Below are 25,471 nucleotides of genomic sequence, written 5' to 3' on the forward strand. Positions count from 1 at the left end.
AATTAGATAAATATCAGCTCATTGTTATGAACAGATTTTCATTTGCCGTGCTGGTCAATATAGCTGCCGTGTTGGTCCTTGAGCTGACGTGTTGGTCCGTGTAGCTGACGTGTTGGTCCGTGTTGCTGACGTGTTGGTCCGTGTTGCTGACGTGTTGGTCCGTGTAGCTGACGTGTTGGTCCGTGTAGCTGACGTGTTGGTCCGTGTTGGTCCTTGTCGCTGACGTGTTGGTCCGTGTTGCTGACGTGTTGGTCCGTGTAGCTGACGGGTTGGTCCGTGTTGCTGACGTGTTGGTCCGTGTTGACGACGTGCTCTGCCGGCATGGTCCGTGTAGATCCGTGTGAAGCTGCCGTGTTGATGCCGTGTTTACAGTCATCTGGGGCAAAACTATCCCGGACCTCCCCGGATCATGCCGGCATTGCCGTGTTGATCCGTGAGGATCCGTGTCTATATGTGACTGGGGCTTTACGCGCGTAACCATCGCTAATGGAATATGCCGTTACCACAATAAAGGATCACCAGTCGTTCTTAAAGTCGCTCTTAACTTACGAACAGCTTTATGAAACGGCCCCCTGGTCCATATACTTTTTAAGTTATGACGTCATTTCAAAAACTTAACCTCAGGTTAAGATTTGATGTTGACGCCGCCGCCGCCGCCGGAAAAGCGGCGCCTATAGTCTCACTTTGCTTCGCAGGTGAGACAAAAACTGTCAAATTACTTACAGTAATAAATCTGAAATGGCTACTTATGTCAATTTAAGTCCAAGTTCTCTCAAGAGCAGAACGTCAACTTACATGGTAACAGGGACCTCGGCACATCCACAAAGGCAAGAACATGAACCACAGTAACATTAACTCACAAAACGCAATGTAAATCTTGCGCAGGAAGTGCAAGGTTTACAGGAAAAACTGTCAAATTACTTACAGTAATAAATCTGAAATGGTTAACAATATCAATTTAAGTCCAAGATCTGTCAAGAGCAGAACGTCAACTTACATGGCATCAGGGACCTCCGCACATCCACAATGGCACGAACATGAACCACAGTAACATCAACTCACAAAACGCAATGTAAATCTTGCGCAGGAAGTGTAAGGTTTACAGGAAAAACTGTCAAATTACTTACAGTGATAAATCTGAAATGGTTAACAATATCAATTTAAGTCCAAGTTCTCTCAAGAGCAGAATGTCAACTTACATGGCATCGGGAGCCTCGGCACATCCACAATGGCAAGAACATGAACCACAGTAACATCAACTCACAAAACGCAATGTAAATCTTGCGCAGGAAGTGTAAGGTTTACAGGAAAAACTGTCAAATTACTTACAGTAATAAATCTGAAATGGTTAATTATGTCAATTTAAGTCCAAGTTCTCTCAAGAGCAAAACGTCAACTTACATGGTATAAGGGTCCTCGGCACATCCACAAAGGCAAGAACATGAACCGTAATCCACAACCACATTGACTAAAAAACTACAAAACACAGCGTACATGCGCAGGAAGTGCAAGGTTTACAGGAGATACTGTCATACTCCTACAGCTCTTGTTCTTTCAGGAAGTATGGGGACCACTGCCAGGAGAACTTGGCTGAGGTTTGAGCAGCGCTTTTCACAACAACAAGCTGTTTATTAGGCAAGATTTACATGCAGACCGGCAGGGGAACAGTAGGGGGAAGTGCAGTGATTAAAGGGGCTCCTGAGGACTAACCCACTGTTTCAAATCACTCACTACACGTACATGTGTATGTATAAAGTATTTTACAGAGCTCTGAGCTAATAAATAGAGTACATGCACAGGATATCAAATGTTCAAAATATAGAAAATAAAAAAATTATTAATTCTCTGCTTTGTATAGGAACTAAATGCATTTAGAATTACATGAACTCTACATATTGAATTGACTAGTACTCAGAAAATAATAAGAACCAAACATTAGAAAATAATAAGAACCAAACATTACTTTTTTAAATCTTTATTCTTGAATTCTTAGATTTCAAAAGGTTTACATGTACCTGTGAATAGCCATCTACCCTTATTTATTTTTTTTAATAAGCAATCGAAGAGTAATAGAACAGTTCGGGGATCATAAGGACAATGTGTAGAAGAGTATAAAGGAATCATAGTACAGGTACATGTACATGTACATGTAAAGGGGTATACAGTGTAGATCGAGTTTGCAGGGGGAGGGGGGACCACAGTCCACGGGGGGGGATGGTGGCTATTCAGTAAACATGTACAGTATGTATGTAGCTGGTGTCAAGAAGTGCACATGGAAGCCTACAATACATAACCAAAATCAACCGATTTCCTGAATTTAGGGAGTCAGAGCCAAGTCCCGGGGGGGGGGGGGCGGTCAATGCATACATATGCATGACCAACTTATTTCCAAACACCCCTACACAAGTTTTTCTCTGTGTGCAAAATAACCCCTAAACAAGTTTATTGCAGGCTTTGCACATTTTGACCCTTAACTCTTTAAGCGCCATTGGCAGCTATTTGTGACCATAGGCCACTCTTGCCGGTGGCAGCTATTTGTGCCCAAGTAACTTTTTTTTTTAAACCAATTTTACAGCCAGAAAATCCGCACCATATTCTGTGTATTTTATGTTGTTATACTGGCAAGGAATTCATAATTCATTTTATCATATAAAAAATAGTGGTTTACATACACATTTTTTGAGTAAAATTGTATTTTTGCATCATTATTTTGAAGAGTTGATTTTGGATATTGCCGCGATCTGAATCAGGATTTCCCCTATAGAAACGTGTGATATAACGGTTGTGTGTAGCAATACACGTACTTCTATGGGCAGAGCAAAGGCGAGTGTGCGAAGGCATTCAGCTCGGAATTGACCAATGACAGAGCGGTACGATGTTCCTCACCCAGCACTACTCGCCCATTCGCTATTGTTACATGAATATTCATGAGCTATCGCTTTGGTCTTTTGCAGGCCGGTATGGTAGTATTCTTGTGTCAAGGCTTTTTTGTGCCTGCAAATGTGCACGGTTTGGGGGAGATTTTTTTTTTTTGGGGGGGGGAGGTTTTATACTTTGTTTTTTGCATCCTCACAAAATTGTTCTCGTTATGAATATACGAGTAAAGAAGGCTGTCATTTCCCACTCTCGTCGCACTGCAATCACCACACTCATTGTTTATTTATTCATTTATTATTGTTATTATTATTATATAATATAACCTTTGCGATATGAATTTTGTGTACACCTACAAAATATCTACACCTTGGTCGAACCGGATTTATGCAACTGGTCGACATGATCTGATGTCACCTAAAAAAATACGTTTGTCAATTATGCCAGTGCATATTTATTTCAATGATGACATTTGTTTTATTGCTGGAAGAAGTATAATACTCAAGAAAGAAAGTATACGTTTTGTTTTTAACTGTCAGGTTCAGATCTGCAGAAGGGGAAAGAGTGTGATGGAGAGGCGCTATAGTGCCTACAAAAATGAAGCATGCACACTTGACAGTTTGTATCAACATGGGAGTTACATAATATAATTGCATACATTCTCATATTGAAATCTGAAAGCTTCTACGACAAAAAAAGATTATTCATGTTCCTCCTTTGCTCCTTTACGTCGCATACAGGGTTATAAGCCGGTTTTTCTAAATCCAACAACACCCAATTACGTACAAAGTTCGGTGGAAAAAAAAACATCAAATTTGCAGCAGTTACGGAAAGAAACCTTAATATTATTTTGATCATCAGCAAAATATATGTTATCAATGCGGCAAGGGCGAAATAAAAAGTATGATGTGTGTGATCTTTTATTTACAAAATTCTGTGAATGTCATGCATTTTTCGCAATGCGTTTTTTGTTTTCATTCTTCCTAATTTGTTTATTAGCGAGAAATACTTCATATTAATCAATGTATCATTTCTTCCGATGATCCGTTTTCTTTTGATTCTCCCTTTTTGCCAGCAAAAAGATGATGGGTAAATACCCCTACACGCTGAGCTCATATGTCAAATCTGATATCATATACTACTAAATGAAAAAAATGAATGAAGCAAATGTGATAACAACACCGAATTACGAACTAAGTTTGGTGGAAAAAATAAACATCAAATTTGCATCGGTTACGGAAAGAAACCTTAATATTATTTTGATCATCAACAAAATATATGTTGTCAATGCGGCAAGGGCGAAATAAAAAGTATGATGTGTGTGATCTTTTATTTACAAGATTCTGTGAATGTCATGCATTTTCCGCAATGCGTTTTTTTTTCATTCTTCCTCATTTGTTTATTAGCGAGAAATAATTCATATTAATCAATGTATCATTTCTTCCGATGATCCGCTTTCTTTTGATTCTCCCTTTTTGCCAGCAAAAAGATGATGGGTAAATACCCCTACACGCTGAGCTCATATGTCAAATCTGATATCATATACTACTAAATGAAAAAAAAATGAATCAAGCAAATGTGATAACAACACCAAATAACGAACCAAGTTTGGTGGAAAAAATAAACATCAAATTTGCATCGGTAACGGAAAGAATCCTAAATATTATTTTGATCATCAACAAAATATATGTTGTCAATGTGGCAAGGGCGAAATTAAAAATAATGATGGGTGTAAGGAAGATAAAAAAAATATATATATCCCTACACGCTGAGCTCATATGGCAAATCTGGTAGCATAAACTGGATTACTACGAAATGAAAAAAAAATATATATCAAGCAAATTTGATAATTGAAAATGTTAAATGTGCTAACATATCGAGTATGTTGATTGTGCATAAGTCCTACCGCATGAATAAAATATTGACAATGCACGTTATAAAGAAGTTTAGTGGTGTCACTTATATATAATTTGAACAGCAAATGATGTCCATTTCATTTTTTTTCAGGAAAGGGGAAGTAAAATTAATTTTTACTACATTGATAGTTTCAATGATGGGGTAATTATCGATATCACAAATAAGAGGTGTAGTAAATATAATCTCTGATATTGTCGAAAACAATATCTTACTTTTCCGATAGATGATCCATTACAAACATCTTATTTGAATAAACAAAGGTTCAACAAATGATAAAGATCTAATTTTCTACAAATTGTTAGTAATTTCTACCTTCACACCCCATCGCTTCGTTATTTCTTTTCCCTCTTTTATCTTTTAATTTTCTGTATGTTTGATTTGTCAAGGATTATAGCCTATACATTTCTTCAATCTTAAATTTCATCTTTATCCTTTATTTCTAAATATGCAAAATAGGCTTCAGCTACAAGTTGATTTAATTATTTTAAACTATTTTTCTTGGTGCTTTTGATAAGTGGAAGTAACGATGCCAGTGTTTGTAGTGGTCGTGGTGGTGGAGGTGTGCTGTTTCCCCCTTGATTTCTTGCTATCATTCTCGACATTATCCATGACATCTTTACCATCATCCCTATCATCATCATCATTTAGATTACAGGAAATTTGAAGCATATTGTTGATGCTAAATGTCTTAAAGTCGAAACAAATATTTGAATAAAAATTATGCATTTTAATGGCAATAAGTCAATGGAAGGTGTTGGGGAAAGCGACAGAGGAATTTTAATCTTGATCTCAACGGAGAGAAAAGCTATTGTTCGTATCGGAACCTTTGAAAGTATTCAATTGTCAAATCAAAAGACGCGCGCGTGGCCCAATTTCTATGAACATCCTGTGCTAAATTACTTTCCTCGATAATAGGTCAGGAGGGAGCGCGGATTAGACATTCCTCATAAAAGGGAGTCTGGGCATCTATTGTTCATGACTTGGTGGCATGAACAATAACGTGTAGTCGCTATCAGACAGGTGGCTACTTTGGTCGAACATTATTCTTTTTAATGCCGAAACAGATATAATGAATATTTCACCCCCATCATGAAATGTCCACAGAGTGAATTCTACATGTTATGTTTATCGTTCTTTCACTGTTCAGCTACAATTTTAAATCAAATAGTGATCCCATAGGGCTTCAAATACAGAACAAATACAGAACAAATTATAGGCTTATACCCCTTTTCATAAACCCAATTATGCGGCTAATAGCAGCATAATTTGGTCGTAAAATTGAAAGAGGACCAGAGTTATCCGCATTATTTTGATGCTGCTATTATCCGCATAATAGCAGCATCAGGACAAGATTTTGAGTTTGTGAACGCATTTCCAAATAATGCGGATAATTGCCATGGTACGGTCAGAAGGTCACCCTTTTCAAACGCAACCGCATCGGAGGGGGTGTGTGCGGTTTCCATGACGATTATCCTCCTTTTTCAGGACGGGCACTCGTAAAAATAATGCGGATTATTTCCGGAGTTTATGAACGCAATTTTTATTGAATTATCCGCATAGGTTTATGAAAGGGGTATTAGTATTGAATCTGTCCGATCCCTCTTTATCTATATTTCAATATATCATCTTTAGTTTTCTATATTTTGTCTCCTTGTGACTGGCAATGCCTTTGTTACAGTATGAAAGCCTGTATGTACGACGAATAGACCCTGGCAAAATATGACCAAACTTTACACTGATTCATGCTATAGAACGATAGTTGAGTGGGTCGCAAATGTTTGTTGCCGACACTGGATAGAAATCGCCTACATTATCCAAAACAGTATATAGTTGAGTGCATCGAACACCACAAATCGTATCCAGGTTACGATTTTTATAAAGCATGTTTTGCATTACGACAATATTGGCAAGAATAGAAATGACATAAAATTTACTCTGCACCAATAATTTTGTTGCGGAATACCGCGCATTCTAAATAAACAAGGGTCTTGTTTTGAAGACTACACGAATGTAAGGGTACGGTTGGCTGCACTGTGAAGATACATGGCTCTAATATATTATTGTGTGTGTTTGCGTGGGGATCGCAGCTGTGCTGTGATTGGTCACTTGATCGACGACAATGCCCTTTTTTGGAAAAGGATGGTTTCAATTGTGTGTGTATAAACCCTCTCGTATTTCAGAGGAAATAACTTGAATAGCAAAATAGTATTTCATCCAAAAGAGCATTATTTTTCACATTTTTGTTTGTTCAGTTACATCAATAGATACGTCATTTGATAGGGTAAACATTGAACTTTCATATCATTTTCTTAATTTCTTGGTATCTCTACAATTCCTTGGGTTATTTACTCTTTGAAATGTTCATGAAATCATAATTTTCTAGGTTTTACTTATTGAAAAAAACGGTGTAAAATATTTCATCTTTTCTAAATTTTTCCAAACGCAAATTTGAAAGGTCATAACATGATCATAAAGTCCATGAACCATGCATCATTTCATGTGTAGAAGGTTTCGTTATACAACGTACGGGTAAAGAGTTATGACCGTTTTAAAATCAGACTTTGCTTACGTTTCGGTCAATTTAGGATTCCTCGAATATCCCTGGCACTAGAGGGGTATTGGACCTGGCACAGTAAGAGTTAAACAAGTTGCCGCCAGAAAAAGCTTGGAGAAAAAAAAATACCCTAAACACATTTGGCTAGTTTTAAAATAAAAGGTTTTGAAAACAAATACCCTAATGAAGTTTGACCATTGACTAGTTTTTCAAAACCACTTAAAAAAAACAGTGTTTTTTATACCCTAAACGCAGCCCGGGTCCAAGACTGAAAAAACACCCCCTTTAAACGCGTTTTTTGGTTACGCATGCGTACAGCAATATATTTGACTGCAGAAATAGTCCAGCGTGAGCACCACATGCCAGAGTTGCATGCACAGCTTCACAACTCCCTCCGCTACCAGCTCCATGCACCGCTAAGCACCCATATCTACATGTACAGTCACTAGCTCACAACACATATAATTATGTACTGTACTGCAATCCCGTTCCATAGACCGTTTTTCACACCGCCCGGTAGGGGAAGGCGGGGTAAGTTGTGACAGTTTTTGCTTTTTGCATGTTAGAATTGATATGATTAATAATCTTGTCGAAATAAGTACCTTGCCTTGAAATTTAACTCTTCTGAAATATTTTCCACCTATATATAACTTTCTATCCCCACACTGAAAATCATCGTGACATTTGAAAAAAACGATGTCAAATGGCTCAACTTGCCCCATATATGGGGTAAGTTTGAGCCACCTTCTGGGGTAAGTTGAGCCACAAAAACTTATGTACAACATGTATGAAGGGAGAACCAGCATGTCAATTTTTTGTTTAAAGTCTTTTCATTTGCTAATTCTCTATAAATACTAACATCCTTTAAAAGGAAAAGAGCAGCCATGTAAATTTACTCCTTTTAGCCAGCATTTCAATCGATTTTTATGGTTTGTTTGTTTTTTAAGATACATTACCATAGGAATTACCATGGCTCAACTTGCCCCATGCTGTTTGGCTCAACTTACCCCAGTCCGAACTCAGTGCAATAATTTTGTATCCACACATTTATTATGCATCCATCATATAAAAGACTATGACAAGAATGAAGATCCATACCTGGACTAATAATGTTGTTATCATGTCTTTATTATATTTAAAGACGTGTGTGTTTATAAAGCACTTATCTATTTCAAACTCTTTTTTACTTTTTTGGATGAAATTCATATTTTTCCCTCTAAAAAACTACTTTTTGTTTCAAAGTTGAAAACAATACGGTGGGGTTAGGTGTTATGCTATGGGTCATCAATACATGACACCACCACAATGTCTGACTCATTCATTATTGGCCTGGGGCTGGTGGCTCAACTTGCCCCTATGCTCAACTTACCCCGCCTTCTCCTACATATTTAGTTCCCAAGACCCTGTATTTTACCCTCGCAGTCAGTTCCTTAGACCCCCATTTCAGGGTTTCGTGAGGCACATATCCCCATTTAAATATAATTTTGAGTGCCCCCCCCCCCGGGGTAAGTTTCAATTATGTCATGTTAATAATAATACAACACACATGTACCTGTACATGTTATAAAATGTGGTAATCACCAGCATGGAATTTCCTGCCCTCAAATTTTAATCCCCTGAAATCTAAGAAACCCATGCAACCTAAAGTCTAACAGGGGTGGCAAAGACAATATTGGAAATTATCACCCGTATCAGACATCTGAGCTGGTCATTTACAAAACCGTATTGCCCTACATTTTCTGAATATCGGGAAGGGTAGGTATATTGTTTGTATTTTCCTCGGTCTCAGTGCGCGTATTTACTTTGCATGCAGAGACGAAGCAAAATATACCTTTGTATTTTCCCTGGTCTCACATCCGGGAATTTGTGGATGCGTATAAAGAGATACGCTTCATAAGGATCCGCCCACCAACAATATACGTCATAATAAAGACAACGCTGGATCCGAGCGCTTGCAAGTACGTCATAATGGTAAAGTGCAGAGCCTAGACCGATATTAACATGACACAATAGAACTCTATTTTTAAAAGAAATATCCCCATTATCATGATTTTTGCTCTAGATATCTGATTTGGATGATAATAAAAATATTGACTGGCTGTTCTTTCGGGGAACATCAAATATATTGCCCTTAAAAGACCCATATTGCCCTCGTCTAAAGACTCGGGCCAATATGATTCTTTTGCTGGCAATATATTTGATGTTCCACTCAAGGCCAGTCAATATTATATAAATATTCAGAAGGGTTCATAAAAGTCCAAGGAGATGTTGTTCAAGGCATCAAAGCCGATCAATACAGCATCCAAGAGGTATGGCCTTGACTTGTGCCATCTTGACAAGGTAGTAGAATGGAAAAATGTGCAATAAGCCTTAAATTTTGATATTTTTAAGGCTTGCAAGACAATTTCTAGTATTAAAGGTGGGGCTTTTAAGTCCATCTTTTAAGTCCACCCATGGTCATGGCCTCTCATACCCTCAGAATGTAGATGATGCCCTTTCAAATATTGATAGATTTAAGGAACAAATAAGTGCCTTTTTCTTTGTGCCCTGTGGTCATCCATTTCATGTGTCCCATTGGAAAGTACATTTTACTATTGATGCCCTTTTTCAATGGCTTTGGATGCCCCCCCCCCCCTTAAAATAAGCAACGCCCGCCATCCCTTTCCTTTCAGTGCTCTCTCAAAATACTGCCTTGCCCCTTTGAGTTTGTTCATTTGAGTCCTGTATAGAGCACATTTCTCTGCACATATATGGTCAATTCCAGCGTAACGGACATGACGTTCAGACAAATTTTTGTAATTCAAATGTTTATACAGTAGAACTAGCAGTCTTTTGATAATTGTTACTAAGCTTATCAGACACATTTAAGTATCAGTTACATACACATAAAATTTCAAATCGTTTCATTGAACAGTTGCGGAGAAATTGCACTCTTTGTGAGCGTAACGGACATGACACGAAATGGACGAAGCATTTTTACCTCCTATTGCTTATCAAAATTCCTGTGAATTCTTAGATTGCATGTACCTGACATTGGTGTTAATTTAACCTTAAGATCATGCTCTATCCATAAAATGGTGTTTAACAACAGTTTTGCAGTGCATTCTGTATTCCTAGCTCAAAATGTAGCGTAACGGACATGACACACGAAGCGTAACGGACATGACAGTTTTGTCCACTTTTTGTAAGCGAATATAATTATTTTATTACAAGATATGGTACAAGTCTAATTGTTTACATGTTAGGGCTAGAGGTTAGAGACACATATCATAACTGGTAATCTGTAATATCTCCTATTATTTTGCAATTTGAGAGGGGGTCTTTTTGTACAATATTTATAAAACAAAAAATATTTAGAAAAAATTATTTTACACCGGTTAACAACAGTTAATGAGTATTTTCCAGTTTCTACCATCCACCACACCTAATTAAAGGAGAAAAAATTGATAGAAAAACTTATTTTTTATTCATGCCCTAATATTTGATAATATACTAGCGTAACGGACATGACACCCTTACGAAGTGAACTTCATCAGCACTTCTTAGTTTGAAAATGAAAGAAATATCAATAATGAATGTAATTATGTAACAGCAGTGTACCTTTACTAACACTCTAATGAAAAATATGTAGATATTATTAGCAGGTATCATTAAATTAATAGCTATAGCCTAAGTGATAATTTTATATTGAATACAACGTTTATCGTACCACTACGATCGACACACTGAGAAGACCAAATCTCATTTTTTGTGAGAAGAAAACAAAATTTACCAGACCTGTATAAATCCAATAAGAACATATTATGGGATGTATTGTATGATAAAGAACATGTACATGTACTAGTATTGATGTCAGTTTCAATATTACAAAAAATGGTATTAAAATTTAATAGCAGTACCTGGAAACCGGTCTTTCATTATCGATTATGTATGAGTTTAAAGGTAATCGGAATGCTTGTAAATAGCTTCTGAGATTTTTTTTTCATTCAAAATAACTATCATCCTGAGTATAATCATCCTTTCATCAAATCTTGGATGTTCTAAATCTTACAATCTTGCTTGCTGACAAATGTGGCTGTATCTAATTTCGTTGTATTGTCCGCGCTGCTTGTGTACAATTGAAGATACATCATTCAAATCGTGATTATGGCTGACCAAAATACTATGATGACATAATTTATTGATCGCGCCACATTCTTTCCCTTTGCTTTGTGATACTGCAAAGAAGTGCCACTGTAGATTCATGGATTCATAGAGCTACATGTACATCATGAAACACAGATATCCGAATACAAACTTGCTTTTAAATGTGATCCCATGCCATCACTGAAGAAGTACATGTAGAGGTTGGTGAAAGTCAGATACTTTGAAGTAATATCATCAATGATCATTAATTCACAGTTGGAGTTTTATCATGCTCCAAACTGTCAGTGCAAGAACCTAAGATAATCAAATGTTTGTTCAAACACGAATGATGCAGATTGTGATCTGAGTATGTTGCCAGATCTAGCTGCATCTTATCCTAATATTATGTAACATACCGTTAATTCTCAGAAAAAATCTACCAGAACAAGAGCTGAACTTTCATCATTCACCAACTTCTAAAAATAGCTTGAATGACATGCAGATTCTAGGAAATATTACATTCAGGTTCAGCTATCCTCAAACAATTGAAACTAACCTCAGTCTGTGACACTGAGCCTAATATTTTGTTTTTGTAAATGCTGCCATTTAATTTGCCATATATAAGGCGTCATGTCCGTTACGCGAATTGTCATGTCCGTTACGCCATTTTTATGAAAATGAGAAGTGGTAAGGGAAAATGATTGCTACACATGGTAGGGGGTTTAATTCTAACATAGAATCTGAATCTGCAGTACCTTTAGACAAATTTCCTGTAAGCTGTGAAAACTTTAAGTGAAAAACGTAACGGACATGACACTGATAATGGTAAAGAAATCACACAAATCTGAAGACAGATTTCTGTAAAATTGATGAATGGCATAAAATTTAACGATTATTTTCTGTTGATTTAAACATTAATCAACTATTCAAAAGTTAAAAGAGACCTCTGGGACCTTGTTTGCTTTTAGTAGAGACAGGAAAGATGAATTGTTAAAAAATAGCCACATTTTTCAAATTTTGCAATATACTATTCTATTTTTTTGATGATGGAAAAAACTACAAAATTTTATCAATATTGCGATTTTTCTATTGGAAATTGAGACTTTATAGATTACTTTTTAAGAAAATTTGACTGCTTGAGTGAAATCTAAAACTTCATTTTTTCTCTAAAGTGAACATTTTCCATGGAATTGCCCATATGTACAGCACAAACAGAAAAAAATATGAAAGGGCTCAGAAATAGTCCAGTGCCTATGAGATGAACATCAAGATCAAATGATATGAGGCAATGTTATGTTCATAAATTTGTCAAAATTATTGGCACCTGAATTGTATTATATCTCTCAAGAAATTGACAATACATGTATTTTACATCATGTATCAAACAGTTAAAGGGGTACTACGGATTGGAAAATATTATTGGACAATATCATATCTATAGAGTAAAATTCAATCAGAAAAGGGCTGAAAATTTCATAAAAATCTGATAATATGAAATTATTGAATTTCTAAATTTAGCAATATTATGTGAAAACAGTTGTATACACTTCATCATGAATATTCATTAGGTGATGATGTCATGACCCCTTTTCTTATGCTATTACATATTACCCCTTTTCTGTCTGCTATTATTTCAAGCTTTCAGCTTATGATAGCTGGCCTCTGCATTTAAATTTATATTTGTTTTTGTTTACATGAATTATGTCTATATCTACTTAACTACTATACAATTGTCACCTTTGTACATGTAATTTGATCAAATGTTATGCATGTTTGATGTTATATCATTGAACAATTATAAATTTGTAATTTTGATTTATTATTATTGATAAATGCAGAAATACCTGCTTTATAAGTTTAAACAAGTGGAATGCCCCTGGCCATCTCACCTGCATCACGCGGTTCAATATAGCAGCAGTGCTGACTTTGAATACTACTCTAACTCACACAGTTCAGTGATACAGGGTTACTCTTATGTCCACTTTTTATGAACTAGACCAATAAACTTACAGAGATATGATGGTTATTCAACAAAAACCCCCAACATGGCCAAAGTTCATTGACCTTACATGACCTTTGACCTTGATCATGTGACCTGAAACTCGAACAGGATGTTCAGTGATACTTGATTACTCTTATGTACAGGTTTCATGAATCAGATCCATAAACTTTCAAAGTTATGATGGTAATTCAACAGATACACCCAATTCGGCCAAAGTTCATTGACCTTGGTCATGTGACCTGAAATGCGCACAGGATGTTCAGTGATACTTGATTACTCCAATGTCCAAGTTTAATGAACTAGACCAATAAACTTTCAAAGTTATGATGGTAATTCAACAGATACCCCCGATTCGGCCAAAGTTCATTTACCCTAAATGACCTTTGACCTTAATCATGAGACCTGAAACTTGCACAAAATGTTCAGTGATGCTTGATTACTATTATGTCCAAGTTTCATGAATCAGATCCATAAACTTTCAAAGTTATGATGGGAATTCAACAGATATCCCCAATTCGGCCAAAGTTCATTGACCCTAAATGACCTTTGACCTTGGTCATGTGACATGAAACTCATGCAGGATGTTCAGTGATAATTGATTAACCTTATGTCTAAGTTTCATGAACTAGGTCCATATATTTTTTAAGTTATGATGACATTTCAAAAACTTAACCTCGGGTTAAGATTTCGATGTTGATTCCTCCAACATGGTCTAAGTTCATTGACCCTAAATGACCTTTGACCTTGGTCATGTGACATGAAACTCTAAAAGGATGTTCAGTAATACTTGATTAACCTTATGGCCAAGTTTTATTAACTAGGTCCATATACTTTCTAAGTTATGACATCATTTCAAAAACTTAACCTCAGGTTAAGATTTGATGTTGCCGCCGCCGTCGGAAAAGCGGCGCCTATAGTCTCACTCTGCTTCGCAGGTGAGACAAAAAATCATTACTATTTAATATTTTCATCTATGATGTGGGTATGATACATGTATATCTCACTTATTAATATCTATCTTTTTTTTACTGCGCCTTGGTCACTCTGCACAGTGGATTTGGCACATTACAAATTCAATCTATCATAAATCAGAAAGTCAGAAAATCAGAAATTTTGGATGACAAAATTTGAATTAACACAGCGCGCGGCACTGGCACTTGTTCAACTGTCCCAGACCGTTAAAAATTGCTGTCGGGCAAGTAACATTTCAGAAATAGCCAGATTTACTGGTCCAACATGACCAGTAAGTTTATATCTAACCTGAAATATATTTTCTTCACTTTTGTAAATTATAAGAATGGGTCTGGCATCTCAAAAATGGCTCTCATGAATTATGCTGTGTGTGTGTACTATTTTTTTTTGGGGGGGCGGGTAACAAAAAGTATTAAAAGACAGCAAAATAAGCTTAAATCTTTTTATATTTTTCTTTATTACATGTACATGTATTTGGGACTTGTAAATTTTAGGTTTGGTCCAGTAAAAATTTGAAAAACTGGGTATGTACTGGTCCGACATGATCGAGTCAGTCCAGTAGAAAAAAAAGGTTAGTGTGGAGCCCTGTATAATCATGAAATATAAAAAGAATAAGTGGATATTACGATACCATCGATTGCTAATGGTGTTTTCATGAAGAAAAAAAAAGCTTAAAATACATGTATGTCATAACTTTAATGAAATTTCAATTAAATCTTTAGTGTTTTGCTGATTTTATTTGACTCCACATGTATCTGTTCAAATCATATCACCAGTATTGTGTTTTCAGGTATACAGGTCTTTGAATTAAAGTTTCCTTTCAATGTACTCACCAGGGGAAAAAAATTACACACTGCTGGGGCTTAGGGAGTTTTACACAAAAGAGCTCTGAGAAGTACAAAACAAGTTCCAGAAAATCCCCATTCAAAGCAATGATAAAGGGCAAGTCCATTAAAATATGTACATGTACATCCGACCCCCTATACAGCATGTGGGACCTTCATGAAATTTTCTGTCTCTGATTTCTTGTTCTTTTGGAAGTCAGTAATGTTCTAAAAGGACCATGGCTTGGTCAGTTATATAGTGAGACTTGAGAAATATGGGGGTCGGACATACATGTACAAAAAGGTTGATCATTTAATGGAATTGCCCTAAAGTTTTTCCAATGTTGCAGATTTGGGCAGTAATTTGTAAAAAGTATCCCCCGAAAACGAAAAAAATTTGCCTGGTACTGACCTCCTTCCAGGCTGCCAGGGAACGTTCCTCCAACCACCATCCGCCGTGTCCAGTCTACCGCCCTCGCTCGAAGCTGAACAGTGTTCCGAGTGGCCTTCTGCCATGCAAGAAAGACTTGAATTACCGTCTGCTGCTGTATGTCGGTGCGTTCACACTATGCCCCGTTTCAAAACTGTTGTAATGAGTTTCGGAGGGGATGAGTTCTAATCTACTAGGGAAAGGCTGGAGCGAGTGAAGAACAAACATTTAAGAATAAAATTAGTCATATTGAAAGTAGCAATATTTCAGCAATGATGAATAATAATTACATATAGCACAATATTCTGATGAATGCAATATACATGTACATGTACGGTATCAGAGGCAGGCGAAAAATTAATTTAAAAAAATTTCTGGGGCCAAAATTTCAAACTACAGTTTGAATTGGACCCTAAGGGAATTCCAGGGGCTCCTTTTTTTTTAGTTCTCCAGGCTCTTGGGGGCTCGATTTTAATTTAATAAGCCTCAAAATGAAATTGTCCTCGAAATTGGAGGTTAGATATTCTTGAAACCTGCTCACATCAATGTGACGATCATACCGATCACTCAGCATCTCATAACATTTAGAATCATTACAAAATTTTTAAAAATAACAAAAATTCAACTTTTAATCAGAATTTTACATGTAAATCTAGCTTAATTGCAAGGACATGAAGCCTGGCAGAAGGATTATCATTTTCTGGATTTGCCACTTACGTTTGCTGTCATGTTTGGGATTTAAATATGTATCAAAATAGATCTATACAAAAATTGGCGCTAATGCAGTTTGCACCGGCCGGCTTCAAGCAAATTTCCGCAACAGAAATCGTTCACAGATTTGGCAAGTCTCTCAGTCACACTTTGAGGTCTATGAACAATGCTTTTCCAAACACCAGGAATCTATGTTATCATTCAAATTCTCAGTCAGACTTCACTTGGCTTCACCATAATTTTGACATAGACTGAAGATAACGACCAAAATATTTGCCTGTGGCAGTCGTACCAATTTGTTCGCCGCACATTCGCATGATTTGGTCGCTAACAAGCTAACTTCACACAGTGACAAATTGTATAGAACGGATAGTAGTGCGTTCAACGCTAGCTGGCGTTTATATTTTGCTTTATTACATGACATCATCCAGCCACTGCTAAGATTAAATTTAAGAATGAAAATATAGCAATGCAACCCTTCCATTGCCCCACACAGTATTCCAACAAAACAAGTGTGCAATTACCTATCACCTCGTACCAAAATCGACCTAGAATTTCACTTTCGCGTATTGTATATGAATTATGAAAGGTATTCTTGGAGGATCCATTTTCTCACCGATACCACACAGGTAAGCGAATTTCGATTACTTCTTGCTTTTCCGTCAAACTCTTACGAATTAGCATCGACATGTCATCGTGTTTGTTGGAGTTTGCAGAGTATCTCAACGTGCACAAACTTCCACAAAGTCAATTGATTTCCAGGTTTCGGAGCGTCGCCTGTATATGCATGAAATTGCAGAGTCTCAATAATTTTCGTTCCATTTGGGAGCAATCCGATCACGAACCAAGACCATTTCCCGCATAGACAATGTGACCAGATATCATTATCACTATAGACACTCTCGTAGGCAGTCCGAAGGAACTATTTTGGTGACCACGTAGTCATGACGTGATCTGCGCATTTGACCAATCAGCAGTCTCCGATTCACTGAGCAGAGACGGTCTATCCATGGTAAACAGTCTATGGACGATTTGCCACTGTGCTTCAGTCCATATGATTTATTTTGGCAAAGCCAAATTGCAAACGAAGCGATGTCTGACTGAGAATTTGAACAATGACATTGGTTGAGATTGAAGCAGATACAGGCTTTTTACAGGAATCGCGATGTGGATTGTGGAAAAGCGGTGGGCAAATTTGCCAAATATCGACCTTGATTCTTGAAATAAGGTCGCGGACTTAGGGGGTGTTGCAAGAAAATATTTGAAACATTCGCAAATATTCTATTGCAATTTTTCTGTGTAGAATCTAGGCCTTGCAATTTTTGCTACAGGAGTACAGCAAATAAGATAACACGCCTTGTTTCAAGAAGATTAGCAATCAATCACAAATTTGCGATTAACTGCAAGATTAGAAAATGAAACACCCCCATTAACTTAGAATTAGACTGAGACTTGACTGTGATAGAAGAATTTGTTTGTAATTACTAAATTAGCCTATGTCATGACAGTTGGCAATCACAAAATGAATGAAAGTTGAAACAATTTAGTGCTGGGAATTCGGGAAATTTGCTTGAAGTAGGCTGGCGGTGGTGTGAAACTGCACTAGCACCCCAAAATAAATATATCTGAATCTGAAAATCTACTTCATCTTACGACTGCATTCAGGAGACATTGTTTGATTGATTCTTGGTTAGTTATTGGCTATTGCGCAATCGTATTTTTGTTCACACATCACGAATGCAAACTGCACTGGCTGGCTAGCCGTGTCGGCAGTGCAGTCTATGCTATGTGGGCACTGGGCCGTGTACTGCAGTGTCGCGATTCGTTCAAACAAAAACAGTTCGGCTGGGACCGGAGTTTGGCCCAATTTTTATTAGCATTTCTTCTATTTTCTACTAATATTCCACACTAGATTTACGATTAAGAAATCATACTGTTAGCCGAAATGCTTGGAACTCACATTTCCTTGCCCTTATCTCCAAGAATGATTCATGTCTCGGCCGTCTTCCAAAATTTTGTAATGTCACGTTCGCTGTGTAATGTTCTCCTCCGTCTATCGGCCATACAAATATGAGTTCCTGACGCGAAGTTGCCGGTAGATGGCAGCATAAAAATATCGTCAGAGAATCATGATGAGGTAGTAGCAGCAGTGATTGAAAATGAAGGAGCCAAATTCAAATGTGATCTTGCTAAATCATAAAACAAAACATGGGTCCACACGTTGGTTAATATTGCTCATATTAACCATGGCCAATTATTCAGATCAAATTAGCAAGTGGCGACCGCGCCTTATATGCTTTTCTGTCTTTGTTTCTTTTTTTTCAAATAATTGAAAACTGGAAAAGGGTGAAGAGAGAAGAGTATGAAAATGGGAGATCACATTATGGAAGCTTAAAAGTGCCACCCAGATATAATCATCTCGTCATGTCTACATCTCTTAGGGAAAAGGATAAGTTGACGAGATCTCGGATCTCGTCATGTCTACCAGGGGCAGCCTCGGCCCTGGCGTTGGGCTTCAGCCCCCTCTCTTTTTTTCAAAAACTGTGTACAAAAACGTATGATGACCATAATTACTGATTGTGATTTTTTGCATGGTCACCCCCCCCCCCCCACTTTGAAAACCGCTCCGCGGCCCCTGTGTACATCCGTGTGAGATATGATCAGATTTTGGATCTCGTCATGTTTACATCTTTTACAGTATTTTAGAAGAGATGATCAGATGGCAAGATTTTGGATCTGATATCTTGCCATTTGATCATCTCTCCCACAGGATGTAGATCCGGGGGGGCCCGGGGGGCACTTCCATTCACGAGTGCATACCATGCGCGACCATGGGGTCTGGAAAAGCACTCTAAACACGTATTTTCCATATGCTGAAAATGCACCCCTTAACAAGTATTCGCGTGTAAAACCGTACCTTTAACAAGTATAAGACACAAAACGATTTTCTTGGCAATTATTCCTTGAATTGAACCCCTTAACAAGTACAGCGACATTTCAATTGTTCCAGACGTCGATCGGTCGTCGGTTTTACCATTACCTATACATCATTGGGTTTTAGTACAGACCTATCTCCGACACCTCGCGCAAATCCTGTTGGGGAAGAAAGTACATCTATCATAAAACATTTTAGTCTTAGTTTGTTAAACCCTCGAAAATTTGACCCTAAACACGTATCTTTCCTAGCGAAAATAGATACCCTTTTTCATTATTGTTTTTGACACCCTTAATTACGTTACGTACGTAACGTGCCCTATGCTGAAAAAGACATCCTTTTTACGTGTTTTTTTTTGGTCGCGCATGGTATCTCGTCAATCCCGGGATGTAGATATGGCTAGATCCGAGATTTCGTCATCTTATCATTTTGCCTAAGAGATGTAGACATGACTATGATTCGCTGGTGGGCACTTTTAAGCCTCCGTAGAGATCTAGGTCGTGCAAGAATGATAATTGCAATATCGTTAACATTTTCATACTTCCTCCATTTTAATTTGTACCCTTCTTCCTTTTATCTACTCTTTTCATCTTTTGCTCCTGTTTTTAACTTGTTGAAAATCATTGAGGCAGCCACACCCTGCCCCTTGGCGTCGCCCCTGGATGGGAAAAATTGCCTTCAGAATTTTGATGATAGCCCTCGATCGTACTGCAAACCAAACGGCCCTCTCTCTCTATATATATATACTTATGAACTCATTGTATCAGATGTCATTTAAATTGCACAAGATATAATACTCCCTGCCTTTTGTTTCGCTTTGATTTGTTAACTGTAAATTTCCATTAAGCTGTCAGTTATATTTTACTGGTTTCTATGGCAACTTCGCACATTGTTTAAAAAAAAACAACGTGGATCCTAAATTCCAGTGATTTAATTTAGAAAAGACACCTGCAGTCATGCATAGACGGTTAAAGTAACTTTTTTTAACCAGATACGAACCAATAGCGCCATCTCGAGTCCTAAATTGATCATACCTGGCCAGTTTCCTGACCCATAATGTTAGTGTCGTCTAGTACTATTGAATTGAATTTGTTACCAAATATCTGTGTCAGGTACAATTACAGGGAATTGTACATCACATATAAACAAAACATTTGGTAATTGAAGCTAACATAATAGCAAGATGCTAATCGAGGTTAGCCCCAAATAATGTCATTATCATAGTTTAAACAAACTAAATCTCAATACAGACCAAATTTGAATGATAAAATGCTAATCAACATTTCTACCGCAATGTGTCACGAACCGAGAAGCAGTTATGTCACCAATTGCTGATGTGGTTTACGGTACACCATGTGGAGTGTTATAGAAACAGTGGATAGAAGAAGAGAAGAAGTGGATAGGCGAGAAAGTGGAGATTTGAGAATAGAGTATTCTTTCTTGAAAATAGTCCTGAAAAGGACTGTAAACCAGAAGGAATGTTGAGTGAGAACAGCTTGAGTAGTAGAGCTGATGAGGAGATGCTGGCTTGAGTCGGCGAGTAGAGATGATGAGTAGTAGAGAGACTCTGAGTCGGCGAGTAGAGATGATGAGTAGTAGAGAGACTCTGAGTCGGCGAGTAGAGATGATGAGTAGTAGAGAGACTCCTGTCTCTCTACTTATGTCACCAAGTAGCAAACAATTACTTTTCCTCTCAAACCATTTTAGTTTCTTTTTACAATTATATATATTAGGTCAATCTATTCTCCGTTATATAAGTAGATATCTGAAAATGTATATTTTAAGACTACGTATTATTTTATAGCACACAGTCGATGGGAGACCGCACGCAGTTCACTCCCTCTTTAAATTTCTAAAGTTTAGCCACAAATGAATAGGGGCTTTCGCAAAATAATATCATGGAGATACGTTTGTAACCCCTAACCTAGTAGTTAACATAGCCATGCAGCGCATATGGGACTGATGCTGGACCCCCCCCCCCTCGCGAAGCGCGAGCTGAAAATTTAGGAAATTTAGACCTGAAGAGGGGCATTTTAAGGCTTGTTTGTAGGAATTCACCAAACCATACGTATTTCACTAACCAAATGATGGGAGCGCGAAGCGCGAGCTCAAATTTTTATATATTGACCAAAACAGGACTATTTTTTAAGGGATCCATAAAGAGTATACATATCTCACCATAGTCTTGTAATGGGAGAGCCAAGCGCTTGATGATTTTGTTAGAATTACATATGAACACATTTAGCACTTTTTGTAGTCATTTTAATCATGATTATCATACGCATCTCACTAATTAAATATTGCGAGCGCAAAGCGCGAGCTAAAATTTAGATAATTCAGACCTGAAGTGGGGCATTCTAATGCTTGTTTGTAGTAATTCACTAAGACCACGTGTATTTCACTAATCAAATGATGCAAGCGCGAGTTAAAAAAATTATATTCAGATCAGAAAAGGGGACATTTTAAGGACTGATGTTAGGAATTCATAGAGAGCAGACATATCTCACCAATCCACTAATGCGAACGTGATCACGGGCAGGAAATGTTTTGTATTAAGACCTTAACATGGGACAATCAGTTTAAGTAGTCATGAAAAAGAAGCTAATGTCTGACTCACTACATAAAACAATGATAACTCGAAGTGCGAGGAAAAATACTTGGTGTATATTGACTTGAAAACGGGAGGTTTTAGTACAACAGAATTACATATCTCGTTAAACAGACAATGCGAGCACCAGTAACAATGATATAGGCCCTGAGAAAATTATGAATCATAAATTTATGATAACAATGTTTCTTATGTAATGTAACATATTTATAATATGATATAACATTATAATAAATAATAATTTCTTCTTTCCACTACGTTTCTCTTCCTTTCTCCCTCTTTTTCTCCATTCCCCGGGGTTTTTTTTGTAACCCGACGGGGGGGGGGGGAGCACGTGCCCCATGCTCCCCCGTAATTACGCCACTGTGTACATCAATATATTTCACTCCCCTCGCCCGGGCAATATTCATCATGATGATTAAAAATTTTAAATGCCATGAACGAGCAGTGTCGCATTTAATTCCTCATTAATAATTATGTTCATGTGTATTATTGCTTTTAACGTACGACCTTTAGGTCAAAATGTCAGTCGCCTGTCTGCTTATTTCCCCCCAAACTATGGCAACGAGTTGTGTTGTGCTGAGAAAGAATAACCGTAAAACTCGTGAGCGGGAAATGTATTCGATGCAGCCCATCGCTTCCACCGGTGCTAATTATATAGGCACTTTATGCCGAAGAAGTATATGCTTTCAAGTCAGAAAGAGCTCCAATGTTTGAGTGACAATCATCATGCTTACCGTTATTAAAGCTGTTAAAATATTTTGTTCCATTAGCTGAGCAACTGGCATATTGCGTTTTTATCGAAATCACATTTTCTCAGCTTTGTCAATACTGTGAGCAAATCATTTATGGTAGTACCAGTCGCGGCATTTTTAATTGAAATAAAATATTAATCGAATTAGTGTCAAGCTAGCCGTGAATCGTCAAACTAGAACTCCGAGTAAATGAATCGATTCATAAAATGCGAAAGTGTTAGCATGGTTAATAAGTAAGTTTTTGTATCAATATCTTGTTCAAGCAAAGAATATGTTGAAAGAAAAATTGTCAGTTTGTGTTTTGAATACACGATTAGAAGTGATCCTGAAAACACTATATTAGACAAATTCGGGCGACATAACGCATTTGATAGCTTTATCTTCAGAATGATTGCACAATAATATTAATTTTAATAGACCACCTTAACAAAGCTGCACGATCCCGGTGTGCGTTTCATCAGTAATGTTTTGTCGTCTGGCAAGGTGTTAGATCTGACAACTTTCCTCGATTTTGATAGGCTGAAAAGCACAGTTACTATGGTAACTATCGAATAAAACCATACAATCATTTCTCGGATAAACGCTCGTGAAAGACTCTCCTGGCGTTTGAGTGGAAGATTTTAAAATACATGAAATATGATCGAAGCTCTTAAATGTCAATGTATAAGTATTGACTTACGCGCATGGGCGGACAAGTGAGACGAGTTGTTGTCTATATTGACACCATTCCCATTTTCCGTGATTGACATCAACACGATATGATGTTTGGTGAGAGGTGCTATGTTCTAAATGCTCGAACAATATCGACCATCACGTACACCTCCTTTATGGAGATACATACCACCTCATTTTGGCTCATGATTCGAATACTGTAATTTAGCGAGTTTCTGAAGAAAAGGGGAAAAATATGGAGCGATGTTATGGAGCACACGCGAACCTGACTTAAATGAAAACATTCGGTTTTGTATGGATTTTAAAAGTTTGATTCTGTCAGGCTTCAGCTTCGAAATTACGCGTCGTCGTTTCTTTGCACATCATTTGGCCATCATTTTTGCCATTCTCAAGAATGTGGAAAAGGCAGATGTCAGAGACATCATTCTGATGAAGGCTCTAAGTTTGTGTCACTTTTTGTACTCGTAAACGAAAGCCTCTGGATTCAGATACAAATTCGGTCTTTTCTTAAGGTTAACTGCATAGATCATATCTTGTTTTGTCATCGTCAGACTTGCATTTCACTGGTTCACATCTCCAGTTGTAATCCAAGCAATCCTCGAAGCTGTAGACGCTGGTATTTCGAATGTCAGCAGTAAACTATGGAATTGAACGAAAATTCCACTTTTCCGAATGATGACGGTTATCCTCAGGATGGAAATTACGGAACACCTGCTCACCCAGCAGCATGGCTCGCGACTGTCCCACTGACAACTTCCGTAATAAGTGCTGTGACCACGATCGGCAACATCATGGTGATTGTGGCATACTGTCGAGACAACCGCATCCGGTCCAATGCGGCCAACCTGCTCATCCTAAACCTTGCAGTTACGGATTTGACAGTGGGTGCCCTCTTGTGGCCCATCAACATTGCGTGGCTGATCGAGCAGTTCTGGCATTTCGGTGAGATCCTCTGCAAGGTGTGGTTGGTCACCGACTATACTGTGGCGTCGATGTCCGTTTTAACCCTGGTCCTGATTAGCTGGGACCGGTACTGTCTCTTGGTGATGGGGGTGCGGTATCGGACAGTCCAGACCAAGAAGCGTATTGGAGCCATCATCTGCATTTCATGGGTCGTGGAATCACTTTGGTACATTCTGACTGTTTGTGCTTGGGGTCCAATCACAGGACACTACGAGGTGGATTATTCAGTTGAGTGCGACTCAGAAGCGAGGTCCAGTCTTGCCCTGACACTGGTCCAAAACTCCATCCAGGTCTATATTCCATTTGTAATCCTGATAGCTTTGAACCTTGCTGTTTATTACAATATCAAAAGGAGATCCAGAGGGATCGTTGGACAGAGTCCTGGGAACGAATTATCCACACGTCAGGCAACTAAAGAAGAAGGATCTCCATCAGCAAGAGCAGGTCTAGATGGACAAGATAGGCCTACTCTGAATGATTCCCAATGCACTTCCGCTAACGGCTCTGGAGCGATTACCATCAAGGAAAACTCGAACGGAAGCGCATCAATCCATCAACCACAACAACCTAAAGGAGAGGTGCTATCGAAGGAACAGACGTTTGCCCGACATCGCAAAGCAGCTGTGGTTCTTGCCATACTTGTAGGATGTTTCCTGATCTGTTGGTTGCCTGTCCAGGTTACCAGTATCATGTATGCCATCTGCGGCAAGAACTGCGTTTCCTGGCTCGCCCACGACATCACAAATACACTTGTTTGGGGAAACTCTATGATAAATCCATTCATTTACGCCGCCACCAACAAACATTTTCGTCGGAGTTTTCGTCGTTTTCTACTCCTTGATCGCTGGCCCTGGCTATGGAAGCTACGTGGTGCTTAATCTTTGGTTGTTGAATTTATTTTGATAATGGGATTAGTCGAAAAGTATATATATCGACTGTCCAAGGGCGTAGGCTGGGGGTGCGCTGGGTGCACGTGCACCCTCCCGCTGAGGCAGAGGAGTTCCAACACTGTCATGACTGTGGCAAGCAATTCTTCTGCTTTCAACGGCTGATTTTCTAACTTTAGTTCCGCCTCCCCATGCAGGATGCGCACCCCCATGCTCAAACCAGCCATACGCCTCTGCTGTCT

General features: G+C 38.0%; 2 protein-coding genes across 4 annotated transcripts in view; one reads left to right on the forward strand and one right to left on the reverse strand.

Moving 5' to 3' along the window:
* The window catches only part of LOC121405737 (BTB/POZ domain-containing protein KCTD20-like), a 35,968-nt gene extending 17,492 nt beyond the window's left edge, over positions 1-18,476 (reverse strand). For 2 of the 3 annotated variants that reach the window (XM_041596686.1, XM_041596685.1), the window contains exons 1-2: positions 18,370-18,476; positions 15,681-15,902 (exon numbers count right to left, since the gene is read on the reverse strand). In XM_041596686.1, coding sequence (XP_041452620.1) covers positions 15,681-15,784 — 104 coding nt within the window. In that variant the 5' untranslated portion in view covers positions 15,785-15,902; positions 18,370-18,476. Of the gene's footprint in view, positions 1-1,401; positions 1,585-15,680; positions 15,903-18,369 lie in introns of those variants that run through there. The other variant, XM_041596687.1, reaches the window with a different exon arrangement.
* A 5,544-nt stretch (positions 18,477-24,020) lies between these two features.
* Positions 24,021-25,220, forward strand: LOC121406224 (histamine H1 receptor-like). Its single transcript, XM_041597247.1, has one exon. The coding sequence runs from the start codon at positions 24,021-24,023 to the stop codon at positions 25,218-25,220; it is 1,200 nt and encodes a 399-aa protein (XP_041453181.1).
* Positions 25,221-25,471: the final 251 nt, after the last annotated feature.

The sequence above is a fragment of the Lytechinus variegatus genome, chromosome 19 (genome assembly GCF_018143015.1).
Source record: "Lytechinus variegatus isolate NC3 chromosome 19, Lvar_3.0, whole genome shotgun sequence".
Lineage (NCBI taxonomy): Eukaryota > Metazoa > Echinodermata > Echinoidea > Temnopleuroida > Toxopneustidae > Lytechinus > Lytechinus variegatus.

Coding starts and splice junctions, on each gene's coding strand:
- LOC121406224 (XM_041597247.1), top strand. CDS start 24,021: ATGGAATTGAACGAAAATTCCACTTTTCCGAATGATGACGGTTATCCT.